Source organism: Monodon monoceros, unplaced genomic scaffold, assembly GCF_005190385.1.
Source record: "Monodon monoceros isolate NGI ecotype Baffin Bay Population unplaced genomic scaffold, NGI_Narwhal_1 Super_Scaffold_4, whole genome shotgun sequence".
In the NCBI taxonomy this organism is placed as follows: Eukaryota; Metazoa; Chordata; class Mammalia; order Artiodactyla; family Monodontidae; genus Monodon; species Monodon monoceros.
This window is the reverse complement of record NW_021703781.1, coordinates 63,194,954-63,208,092: the sequence shown is the minus strand read 5'-3', so window position 1 is coordinate 63,208,092 and position 13,139 is coordinate 63,194,954. Positions and strand designations below refer to the sequence as shown.

The following is a 13,139-nucleotide window of genomic DNA, read 5'->3' as shown; positions in this document are numbered from 1 at the left end:
TATTGGCCTGGAGTCAGAGGTTAACAAGAGCAGAGAGGTCATGGACCATGCTTGACTGAAGCTAACAATGCAACAATGAGAAAACTAAATATACCTGAACAGGCCAAAGGAACTCCACAGTAGTTAACTTTTGGCACAATCTTCGTAAATACTGAGACTGGGTTCCATAAGACAAACACCAAAGTCAGTCACATTGTTCACTGTCACACCTCATTCTCTTAAGACCAAATATAACATAGGTGAATAGGATTCTGTTTTTATTATGATCATGACTATTATGATCATGACTTTACCTAAAATGAAAACTGTGATTAATGAAGATCAGTAAATAGAGACATTAAGAAGTGAAAAAGGGACTTCCCTGGTGGCGCAGTGGTTAAGAATCCACCTGCCGATGCAGGCGACACGCGTTCGAGCCCTGGTCTGGGAAGATCCCACATGCCGCGGAGCAACTGAGCCCGTGAGCCACAACTATTTAGCCTGTGCTCTAGAGCCCGCAAGCCACAACTACTGAAGCCCACATGCCACAACTACTGAAGCCCACCCGCCTAGAGACTGTGCTCTGCAACAGGAGAAGCCACTGCAGTAAGAAGCCCACGCACCACAAGAAAGGGTAGCCCCTGCTCGCCACAAATAGAGAAAGCCCACGCGCAGCAATGAAGACCCAACACAGCCATAAATAAATAAATAAATTTATTTTTTAAAAAAGTGAAAAAATTCTTGTAATCCTTAAACGCTATGTAACATGAAGAATATTGATATCTTCACCATTCTGAAAGCGTTCAAAACTTCTCCACTTGGGCTTCCCTGGTGGCACAGTGGTTAAAAATTGCCTGCCAATGCAGGGGACACGGGCTCGAACCTTGGTCCGGGAAGATCCCACATGCCGTGGAGCAACTAAGCCCATGTGCCACAACTACTGAGCCTGTTCTCTAGAGCCTGCAGGCCACAACTACTGAGCCCACGTGCCTAGAGCCCAGCTCCGCAATAAGAGAAGCCACCGCAATAAGAAGCCCACGCAGTGCAACGAAGAGTAGCCCCTGCTCGACGCAACTAAAGAAAGCCCGCCTGCAGCAATGAAAACCTAATGCAGCCAAAAATAAATTAATTAATTAAAAAAAAAAAAAAAGAATTGCCTGCCAATGCAGGGGACACAGGTGTGAGCACTCATCCAGGAAGATCCCACATGCCACAGAGCAACTAAATCTGTGCACCACAACTACTGAGCCTGCTCTCTAGAGCCCACGAGCCACAACTACTGAAGCCTGTGGGCCTAGAGCCCGTGCTCCACAACAAGAGAAGCCCCCAGTAACGAAGGGTAGCCCCCAGTCGCCACAACTAGAGAAAGCCACGCGCAGCAACAAAGACCCAATGCAGTCAAAAAAAATTAATTTAAAAAACACAAAACTTCTCCTCTTATGAATTACATTATAACCTTACTCAAATAACTAGAAAAAGTGCAGGTTCCCCAATACAATGTATTTAACATGCCACCCACTAGAGGAGAATTTCACCCAAAGCTCTAGCTCACACAATTCTCAAATCAAGAGGAGGACAACTCATTTTGCAGCTGAGGGCAATCTCCTGGCTACATTTTCTCAAAGATGGCTGATACAAACAGCTCCTCATAACTACATAAAAATGGTTGCTCAGATTAAATTATGCAGTTTCAAAATAACCTGCTCAAGTTTCAGCCCATTAAAGATGGACCTGCAAGGCGTTTGCCATGTTATGTCTGCTTCCCATGGAATTTCAGTGGATACTGAGGGGAGTGCAAACCCCAAATCATCCTTATAAATAAAGACTTTGAAATATAAGCACAAGGACACGGGGAGGGGGAAGGGTAAACTGGTACAAAGTGAGAGAGTGGCACTGACATATATACACTACCAAATGTAAAATAGATAGCTAGTAAGAAACAGCTGCATAGCACAGAGAGATCAGCACAGTGCTTTGTGACCACCTAAAAGGGTGGGATAGGGAGGGTGGGAGGGAGACACAAGAGGGGGGGATATGGGGATACAAGTATATGTATAGCTGATTCACTTTGTTATACAGCAGAAACTAACACAACAATGTAAAGCAATTATACTGCAATAAAGATGTTAAAAAAAAAGAAATAAACATAAATGCACAAACATCAAATCCCATGAGCACATTCACCAGCCTTGGACCTGGTGCCTGAACACTGATCTGTCACCAATGCAAAACAAGGCAGAGCCATCAGGCACCTCTTTGAGGTCTCTATCCTGGACTGCTAGCCGAAGGGGCCATCTTTGAAGAGCTCAGGCTTATCTACTAAAGTAAAATATTCCAGGGGTGGAATTTTCAAAATGGGGGTGAATTTACAGGGTAAATTATTTATTACATGAGGTAACTGAAATACACTTGAAATGATCCATCTCCCACAAAAACGGGCTTTATTTTCAACCTGGCAACATTTCAAAATCAGTCACCACTCTACAAAGATTTTTCTATGAACATAAAATTCTTAGTTTTTTCCTAATTAAAAGTAAATGATAGGAAAATGCAGGGTGACTACAATACCAAAGCAAACTCAATGTGCACCCCAGCTTCAAGCCACAAGACACTGGCCAGTAAGAAGTACATGAGATGTTTCCCAGTTAATAATCAGTCAATTAGATTTTTTTTCTCTTTTACTAAATAAACCGCAGGTTTTAAACATTTTTTTCTCTGTTAGTTTATATTTATGTTAAGGACTAAAGAGAAATTTTAAGCAATGATGTACTTAAACTGTCCATCATATTTAGTAAATCTTAGCTGAAATTTGCAAAACAAAGGGAACAGAATAACAATATAAAATATTTTGTTTCAAATAGTTAGCTACTTGTTAGTAGTTGAAAGTTATATAAAATCAAACTAAAGCAAAAAGATGTCATAAATGGAGCTTTTAATATTCTACCAGTCAAAAAAAAGGGAACCATTTTGTTCTGAAATACGATACCAGCGTTCTTTGATGTCAAACTTAAATTTTCACTCTTCTATTACATAAGTCAGTCTTAAAAACAATATTTACTTCCATTTATGCCCCATCACTGGTTATTTCTCTTATTATATTTTAATAAGTTTACGTAACTCAAAGCAGTGCCGAAAAACCCCTGCTCGGTTCCATAGAATTGATTTTGCTGTGCTTGTGTGTATTTCTTTAATTTTCCCCAGTTTCACCCAAACACTCATCATTCAGACCTTCCAACACTAACCACACTAGTTTTGAGGACTTCATTACAAGCTGAGGGAAACTTTTCGGAGAATAAAGATCCTTCAAACAAACCAACATTCTAGGCCTTAAACTGTCAAACTCGAAAGAATGAACGAAGCCTCACCGTTTTACTTTTTATGTCTCCCAAATGGACTGAAAGAGCTTCTGAGAGCCTACTGACCACCCCCAATCTACTCGACGCATTGGGACGGCCGGCCCGGAAAACTCGCAACCCAAGTCGCACAGTTTCCTCCGATTCACAAGATGGTAACGTTAATGGAAAACGGTTCCGCGGCTAGAAACTCTTCGCAAGGGCCTTCTTGGAAAGTGTAAACACTTCTTGCAGGATAAAGCAAAAATACGTTGTCTACAAACCCTCACCACCCTTTTCACCCAACATCACTGTTTGACTTCATGGGCACCATTAGGGTGGTTTCTTCGCGCGGCGTTTTACTTACACGCCCTCCAGCACGAGCGCGCACACACGCACGGCTCTCCATACGTTCCAGCGGCCTCTTGGGACTAGAAAGATGAAATATAGTCCCTGGGCCATTTCCCCCCAGTTTGAGTTAATTTAGTTCAAAATAGCCGGTAACGTCCCCGAAGAGAAGAGACAGGGGATGAGGAAGAACAAAATTATTTTCCCCAAATAGCTTGGCTTCCCTCTCCCCAAACTCACAAACAGCCAGAATGACACCGACTCTGCCGAGAGGGGGGGCAAGAAAACTTCAAACGCAAGGCGGCCGAGAGAAGTTTAGCGGGAAGGGGAGAGAGGAAGCCACAAAAGGGGGCGCCCGGGGCTTGTCCCCCAAGCGCACCCGGGTCCCCGCTCCCCCTTTCCTCCTCTTACTTTTGGATGATCTGGGTTAGGCCGGCTTGGGGTGGAGGCGGTGGCGGCGGCTGCATCCCTCTCGGGCCTGGGGGCGCCGGGGCACCGGGCACGCTGCGGGCATCTCTGTCCGGTTGCTCGGGGCCGCTGGGCTCGGCGTCCTGGCTCATGGCTGCGGCCAGCACCTTGCGAAACGAGACCGGCCCGGGCTCGCGGCGGGAGAGCGCGCGCGAGGGGCGGCCCCGGGGCGCGGGCGCTCACTGACCGGGGTCCCCGTGCCCAGTCCCCTTGTCCTTCCCGGTGGCGCGGGGAGGAGACGCGAGGGGCGGGGAGGAGGCAGTCCCGGCGGCCCCACCTCCTCCTCCTCCTCCTCCTCCTCCTCCCGCCGGTCCCGCTCGCCCGGCCGGGCCAAACAGAGGTAGGGGCCGGGGGCGTCTCCCAGCCAGCAGGAGCCCCTGGGCGCCCGGGTGGTCGGGGGAGCTCTGCCCGCCGCCCGCCTCCCGCCGCCGCGCGCCCTCTGGGTCCCCGGTCCGGCGCCCCGCAGCTCAGTGCAACCGCGTGAGGCGGCGAGACGCACGCCAGTCCGCCGCCGGACGCCGAGTTCTCGCCTTTCCCGCTAGCGGGGCGGCCTCCGGGCTATCCCCCGGGACTGCGCGCGCGGCTTCGCGCGCTCCTGCCAAGCGGGGCGGACCGAGCGCGCCCCGGGCGTCTGCGCTCTTCGCCAGCGCAAAGTGCGCGGGGCTTGGCACCTTCCCGCGACTGGAGCCGGGCCAGCGCCACTGGTGGCTGAGGGGCCCGACCCCGCGGGGGAAAAGCCCGGAATTCCCGCAGGTCGGTGAGACTGGTAACCCCAGGTCTTAGATGACCGGACCCGAGGGCTCTCCAAACTGGCCATTCCAGCTGCTGATTTCAGGGGTCCCCAGAAACAGCCGGCGAGGCCGCCGTGATTTCTCTTCATTTATTTCCTCACTTCTCTAAAGGACCTGCCACGATCCCGCGAGCGCAAAGACAAAACCACATATATGTTTTGTTCTTGTTATTTATTGCCCAGATCTCAGTAGGAATGTAAAGGAGTTCGGTGACATCGCACCCCCAAGATCACCGCTTCTGAAGCTCTGTTGGTTGCTGGGGAGCCAGTGTGCGCCACTTCACCTGCACACACCAGTTCACAGTTGTGGACACAGGCATCCTGCGCGGAGGAGTCACCCCGCAAAGTGCAATGTGATGTCCTGGAGCACGGGTAGAGGTCTGGGGAGGCACCTGGTGCCGCAGAAACATCTAGAAGCTGGGCAAAGACCTCGGAGAGTGGTTACTCTGGAGATCCTTACCCTCTGTCGGGCACACGGCTTTTTAAATCCTGACACGGGCAGGAGCGAAAGGCGTCCCTTGGGTGCGTTGGAAGCCAGAGCGCGCGTCAGGGTGCCCCACGGCCTGGAAAGAAGTTTGCTGAAGGTCTCAAGCCAACCCATCCTCCTCCCGCAGCCACGTGAAGGAAAATTCTGGAGATGGGTTCTCTTGGGACCGGCAACTAATTGAATTCCCTGAAAGATGCTTTCTTCTCTCCCTAGACTGTGAGTTTCTGTCAACTTCCCTGCCAGTTTCAGGAAGGTAAGCCTCCCTTGACTGCTGTCATCCTACTTTGATCTTTCCCGCTCCCTCCCTCTCTCTCTCCTATACATAAAATGCCCTGTCCACTCTCACCCTTCTTCTGTCTCTCTCTCTCCCTCCTTCACCTACAGATAAAATGGTACATCAGTTCCTTGTATTCATAAAAGTAATCACAATTCGCAAAATTGAATCTCACCAGAAAACCCAGGTAAAGAGGTGCTGATTGTTTATTCATTTCACAAATGAGGCAAGTCAGGTTGATTTTTCCAACTATATATGGCTAGTAAGAGGCCATCCCAAAAAGAGTCTTCTCAGGCTCTGGGAGTGGTTAGTTCATCATCTTTAGTTTCTATCACTGAAGTCCTGACTATGGTTTCCATAAAACTCCACCTTCCACTGCTCCCCTACCTCCTTGGTTGAGGGAAATTATCTGAAATTAACATTGCAACTGTCCCAGAAACTAAAACTTTCCATATGCTTACATTAAAATATCACTCTGAGAATCCCCCAAAACCTTTGTGAAAAAAGCTTTGTAGTCAAAAAAAGACAGATCAGCAGTTTTTACCAGAGAGGTTGAGTGACTCAGTCTCTGAGTGTCAGTTACCAAATATGTAAACTGGCAGGGATGAGACCCGGACTTGCACAGTCACTGTTAGGATTAGAGATAATGTATCTTGCACATTTGGTGCAAGAGATATTCAATCTGGCAGGTATCACAAACATGATTCCTTATATTCCAAACTTGTAGCCAAATAGAACAACAGACCTCAAACTCCAGGAAGCTGAATGCCTGGAAGTCACAATATTAATATAACTTAATCCATTCTCATAACATTTTTACTGGCACAAAGGAAAAAAGGAAGGAAAGAAGGGAGGGAGGGAGAAAAAAAAAGAAGGAAGGGAGGGAGAGAGGAAAGGAAATTCGTATTATACAAATGCATCTCTCTACATCTCAAAAATGATGTATTAGTTTTGTGACAAAATAATAACAGTGGGTAAATCTTGGGTATTCATTAGACTTTTCTTTCATCCTTTCTGTAAGTTGAAATTTTCAAAACAAAAAAGGAAAAAAATAATAATTCACAAGGTATTTTTAAGAAGCCCCATTTCCATGAGTATAGCTTAATGTTTGCAGTTTATGTATTATGTAAGAACTGAAACTTGAATTGAAGCAGATGTGAAGGGTGAGGGAAACACTGCAGCAAAAACCTAAAGCTAGTTCCTGTCTTATCTCAGATTCCCCCAAAATGTTGTCCAGGATAATAATGAACAAGACTTTCCATTTTGCAAGTCAAACATTAAGTGTATTAAGCAATTCCAATGAAAACTATTTATTAACTTAATGTCATTTCACTCCTTCCCAGGAAAAATGAGAAAGACCCCTGGCTGGGGTTGCAGCCATGTAAGAATCTTCAGCAGTCTTGCTTTTGTGGGTCTGTCCTGTGTCATCACCACCCCCATCACACTAGGATGTGCTTTACAGTTACTGAAGTGAGGGAAAGGCTGGCGGGGCCGGGGGGGGGGGGGTTGTGTGGTCATCCGACTTGACAAATGGGGAGAGGAGGGCTGGTAACATCTCTGTTCCACTCTGCAGAAGCATTCTGTCCCTGCTGACATACCAGTAAACTGTGATCAGGAAGTGAGGCTTTTGCTGTCTATGAATATATTGAACATTTCACAGGAGTCAGCTGCTAAGTGCTTTCGTAGATTATTATTTACTTCATACTCACAATAATCCCATGACGTAGCTACTGTTACCTTGTTTTAGAATTGAGGAAACTGAGGCTAGAGGGCTATAAGAACTTGCCCCAGGTCACCTGGCTTTTAAGAGGCAGAAGCAGGACTGCAGTTAGGTCAGTCTGACCCCAAACCTCTCCCACTGCCTCAGTGGCACACCTAGACCTAAGATGTCACCTGTCCTCTTTTGCTGTGATGCTGCCTGCATCTTCCAGTGAATGTAAAATGCCCCCTGCATTGTGATTCAACTCTGCCACTCATATTTATCCGAATCAGTAAATTAATAGGCAGGATCCAAATTGACGCCTTATAAACAAGAAAATTTAAAGAAATTAAGCAGCCTAGCAGTGGGTAGTAGAAAGGAGCAGGAAATCGAAACCAGGTCTCTGTCACTCTCAAACTTGCCAGGGACTCTGGTTTGTTTTGTAATATTAATAACTGTTTACTGGGTTCCAGACAGTGGTTCTAGGAGCTTTCTTATGCCTTATTTCATTTAATATCACCAGTTTGCAGACATAGAAGCTTGATGAACCTGTCCGAGGTCACAGGGATAATAAATAGTGGAGCTGAAGTTCAGACCCTGGTCTGACTCCCTGCAACTCCCTGCCCTCTGTTCAAGGTGATGTGAGCATTCATCTCTGCAGATGGAATCATTTAATATGTACTGCTATTCCATATATGTATATTACTATTTTTTAATGACAATTTACTTAGTAGATTATAAAGTTTGATAATACTCAGAACTGGTGAAAATGCAGGACACAAACATTCTCGTATACTGTGGGTGAAATTTTCAGTTGCAGCGACCTCTCTGGAAGTGAGTTGGCACTGCCTATTACAGTTACAACAAAGGAAACTCATTCAGTAGTTACCTTTTCAGGAATTTATCCTATAGGTTTATTTGTAGCAACAACCAAAGTTCCATGTTCAAGGAAGTTTATTGTGGCATTGTTCATAATAGCAAAACCCAGAAACAACCAGAATGCTAAGCAAAGGGACTGGTTACATAAAGGATTACCATGTAGCCCTCAAAAAGAAGGGGGCAGGTCTGTATGCACTGCTAAGAAGAAGTTGCCAAGACCTGTTACTAAGGAGAAAATACAAGTTCCTCAGCAGTATTGCAGTATGATTAAATTTGTATAAAACCAAAGAGTATAAAACATTCCAGGAAAATTATACAAGTAATTAATTATTAACAGTAATTACCTCTGGAAATTGGGATGGGGCAGGAACCTTTTTCTTTTATGACCTTTTATATCATTTTTATTTGAAATAAAATTTAATCGAAGTACAATATATATACTGTTGGAAATTTTTTTACTATAAACGTGGTTTTTTAAATTAACTAACAACAAAACCTTTCTTTCTTCAACTAGTAATTCTTAATAGCACTTAGGACATGAATAGGATTTTATTTTTAAGGTAAAACTTCGTCTGGAAGAATGAAGGAGAAACACACTGGACAATGTATTTTCCAGAGTAGCCTTTTGTTATTCTAACAACCCAAGTAGAGACAATTGAATAATTTACTCATTAAGTTGCCATCAGTCATCTTGATACAGTTACAACCTACTAGTTTGATAATTGTGGATAAATATTAAGCAACCTATCAACATTAGCCATAACATATTAACTGTTATCTGGGTATTAATAACAACAGTTATCATTTCTTGAGTATTACTCTACGCCAGACTGTCTTGATCACATAATATTTCTCATTTAATCCTCACAATTACCTTATTAGGTGGCTGTGTTTATGCCCATTTTAAGGATAGGAAAACTAAGGCTCAAAGAAGTTAAGCCACTCAACAGCTACTAAGTGGAGGAAGTGCAAATCTAACCCCAGTCTCTATTCCCCCTAGGATAGAGCTTTTAACTGCTCCGCATAGTGGCATGTTTCTTGGTATAATGGGGCTTCTGAGACCAGACATTTCCTCTGCTAAATGCTGGCTGGTTTGACACGCTCTGCTCTCTCCAGTACCTCATCCTTTATTTTCCTATCTCTCCACAAGACCTGGCTTCTCTTTTCTATCCCCCTGAGGTGAGCTTTACCTGTTTGCTGGCTTCTCTCTCAGAGCTACACCCTAATCTTTTACTTAAACTCCATGGAATCCCCGCAGATGTCTCAAAACAATCATAAAATAAAATCCTGTGCTAGCTTCACAAAGGATTGCCTCTCTGAAAACGCAGGAGAGGCAGTGGCTGAAGGATGCTGTTTAAAAATAATATGGTTACTCATGGATCTGGATGCATGTTTGAATTTGAAGGAGACAGTCAGGGAACTTTAGCTGAGCAAAAGTGAGGACATGACCCAAGAGGTTCTTTTCTGCCTAACAACTCATGGAGAGCATCCCTCATTGGCTGTAGGGACAGGCTTAGCCTCCATCTCTCTGGTGGTGGATTTATTAGCCAGGCCCCTTGCCCTCTGATGAGCCGCACAGGTGTTGTACTATAATCAAAGTAACAGTTGGCTGGGAGTCAGAAAATCTGGGTTCTGGACCACTAGGTGTATCCAGTGTTCCTGAACAGAAAAGCAGTCATCCCAAACCAGGAGTGACATCAACATCTTTGCCTTCCCTAAAAGCATCACTGCCCCCAAGCCTAGGTAGCTTGACCTCTGTCTTTCCACAGCTTGCTCAGTACCTGGCCATGAACCAACAGTGGATTGAGTTAGAATCCTAGGCGCTCAGAGCCGGGTAGGGCAGGGTTACCTGCATCTGGCTTCCAGGAAAAGAAGAATTTTGAGCTGTGCTTTGAAGGATCCAGAGAATGGCTTTATCTCTTTTGCTATTACCAAGAGAAAGCAAAGCAGCAGGGTACAATAAGGGGTGTTATAAAACAAGTTGCAGCTGAATTTTCTTGGAGGGGGGATGGGAAGTGATGGAGGTATGAAATGAATGTGGCAGAAATGTTAGCTGGTGGCTAGTTGCATGATTTAACTTCCATGGGGCCCCGCACCCCCTGTGGAGACCCAGCTTCTACACTGCAAGCTTAATCCCTGGGGAATGTCACTGTCATTCAGAAGCTGGTAGTGTGACTGGGGGCCCAGCCAAGCAAAACAGCACTTCTCAGAGGCAGGGGATTCCTTTATCCAGCCCCTCCCTCCAGGTGCCTCCTCCGTCTTCCCTTATCACCAGGGCTGTCTGTCTGTCAGGCCAGTTGGTCAGCAGGGAATAAACATCTCAGGCTGTTTGCCCGCTGGCTTGGGGATCAGGTGACCATTATGGAAGGCAACACCGGAGGCCTTTGCATGCCAGTGTGATGCCAGGAACAGTGAGAACCTGTGATATGCTGACCTCACTGAGTGGGCACCCATGCAGCTGGCCTGGAGTGGGGAGACTGGTGCTACTCCCTGATGTGGCACCTATGGTCATCCCAGGGTCACCCAAAGCAGGATGCCCTGCCCAGCCACCTCTCAGCATAGACTCTGGAGTCAGAATAGCTGGATTAGAAACCCAGCCCCGTGACCTGTTAGCTGCATGACTTTAGGCTACCTTACCTCTCTGAGCCTCAGTGTTCCCATCTGAAAAGTGGGAATAATAGTGCCCCCATCATAAGTGGGCCCTGATCCAATATGACTGGTGTCTTACAAAAAGAGGGCAATTGAGACATAGATTACACAGGGTGAATGCTGTGTGATGACAGAGGCAGAGACTGGCATGACACAGCTGCAAGGCTGGGAACACCAAAGACTGGCAGCCACCACCAGAAGCTAGGGAGAGGCAAGGAAGGATTCCCCCAGAAGCTCAGATGGCCCTGCTGACACCTGGATTTCTGACTTCTGGCCTCCAGAACTGTGAGAGGATACATTTCTTTTGTGGTAAACCACCTAGTTTGTGGTGCTTTGTTACAGCAGCCTGAGGAAAGTAACACAGGGAGGAAAGGGACTGGTGGAGAGGGAGGGGCTGAGGGATTTTGTTCCCTTGGTCTGACAGCCCAGTAAGCCAGGTGAAGGGACGCACAACCAGAGGGGACTCGGGGGCTCCCCACCTTATCCCCCAGTCCCTGAGGGCTTGAGCTCAACTCCAATCCCAGGGCCACCAGGGAAGGCAAGCTGTTTGCACCCCGTGAGAATAGGAAGTGGGGAGGAGCCAGGAAACAAGGATCCATGGTCTAAGAAGGAAGGACTCTGACATCCAGAAACCTTCACAGCCTCCCCCCTGGTCCAGCCTCCAGGCTCAGCTCCTTTCACACTTGAGTCTGGCCAGGCTGGTCTAATCCTTTCCCTGGAAAACACCTCATGCGTTTTGCCCCCCCTGCACCTCTTCTTCTGTGCCCTTCTCCCTCGGTGCCCTGCCTGACTGAGCCCATTTCCATCCCAGGAGTGCCTTCTAGCCCAGGAATGTCTCCCTTCTTGGAGAGCATATCGCACTGCTGGTCTGCACATCTCACTTGGCAATTAATCACGTACTCCCAGTAAGTGTGTATATTTTTTATTTGATAATGTGATCCTTCTTTACTGTTGTGTGGTTTAAGTTTTCATGTGTCATGCCTTGTTCTCCTGACTTTATCAGCAATGCCTGGGCTGCAGGGACTGGGCATGCCTCTCCGAATAGCCCTTTCATCCTCAAACGTGGAGATTTGCCCACAATAGAATGTATATTTGTTTCTTTGATTCAGCACAAGAATGTTGGCTATGAAGACTTGGAAATCTGGAGTGGTTTTTAGTTCTGCCATTGGTTTGTTTGTAGCAGTATCATTAAGGGCATGGCCTTTAGAATCAGACAGACCTGGGCTTGAATCCTGACTCTGTCACTTTATAGCTGTGTGACCTTCGGTAAGTTACCTAACCTTTGCGTGCTTCAGTTTCCTCACCTCTAAAATGAGGTTCATAGGTTGTGAGTGTCATAGCGCCGTGTGTCTGGCACATAGTGTGCCTTCAGAGTTCATCTGCAGATGAACGATATATGTGAGTGCTTGGCACCACGCCTGCCAAAATTCCCTGGGAAGCAGACTCTGAGACGGAAATGGGCTACGGCAGGTTTGTTAGGGCCTGCTCATGGAATCAATACATGTGGAAGAGAAGAGAAGGAAGTAGGATTGGGCAGAAAGAGAAGTCAGGCTATAAGAAAGTCTCATGGGAGACCTCAGCCAACCCCATGGAAATTCTGAGGCTGGGGTGACCCATCAGAAGAGGCAAATGGCTCTCAGCGTTTCCACATCTATGCTCCCCCTTGGTTCAAGTGGGTGTGCCTCTCCCTGTCATCTAACAAAATCCTTGTTGCACTTCTTTGGCTCTGATTGAGTCCTGTGCCTATTTGTGAACCAATCTACAGCCAAAACATGTGATAATCTCACTGGCTGAGCCAGAGACTCATGCTCACCCCTGGTGCCAGATGCCACATCCACTCCACCTGAAGCAGGCATATTGGAGAGCCTGTGATTCCCCTAGTGGAAAATCTGAGGGTGCCAGGAATAGGTGGATGCTGGACTGTGAAAGCCTGACAAACATCTATTCTTTAACTGAAAAGGATATTAGCATAGGAACAGCCTCTGGTAGGGCAGGTGTGTACTGAGAATGAAGGACATGATGATGTGTGATGCAACATGCATGGCAGGGTGTCTGACTCAGAGCAAGGTATTAAAAAATGTTTGCTGAAAAAAATTAAATAAATATTCCAAGTAAATGGGGAAAAAAAAGCATCCCCTGAGTGATCCTCAAGCTGAGTTTTCAATCTGAGCCCTAGAGAGGCTTCTGAGCTGTTGGATGTTCTGTGTCTGGATCTGGATGGTTTCATAGATGTA

At 46.4% G+C, this 13,139-nt stretch overlaps 1 protein-coding gene across 1 annotated transcript in view; it reads right to left on the bottom strand.

Annotated features, from left to right (window-relative positions):
- RBM20 (RNA binding motif protein 20) overlaps positions 1-5,518 on the bottom strand; it is a 207,401-nt gene extending 201,883 nt beyond the window's left edge. The window contains exons 1-3 of the mRNA XM_029244821.1: positions 5,378-5,518; positions 4,405-4,665; positions 4,071-4,234 (exon numbers count right to left, since the gene is read on the bottom strand). Coding sequence (XP_029100654.1) covers positions 4,071-4,234; positions 4,405-4,665; positions 5,378-5,518 — 566 coding nt within the window. The remainder of the gene's footprint in view (positions 1-4,070; positions 4,235-4,404; positions 4,666-5,377) is intronic.
- Between the last annotated feature and the right edge of the window lie 7,621 nt (positions 5,519-13,139).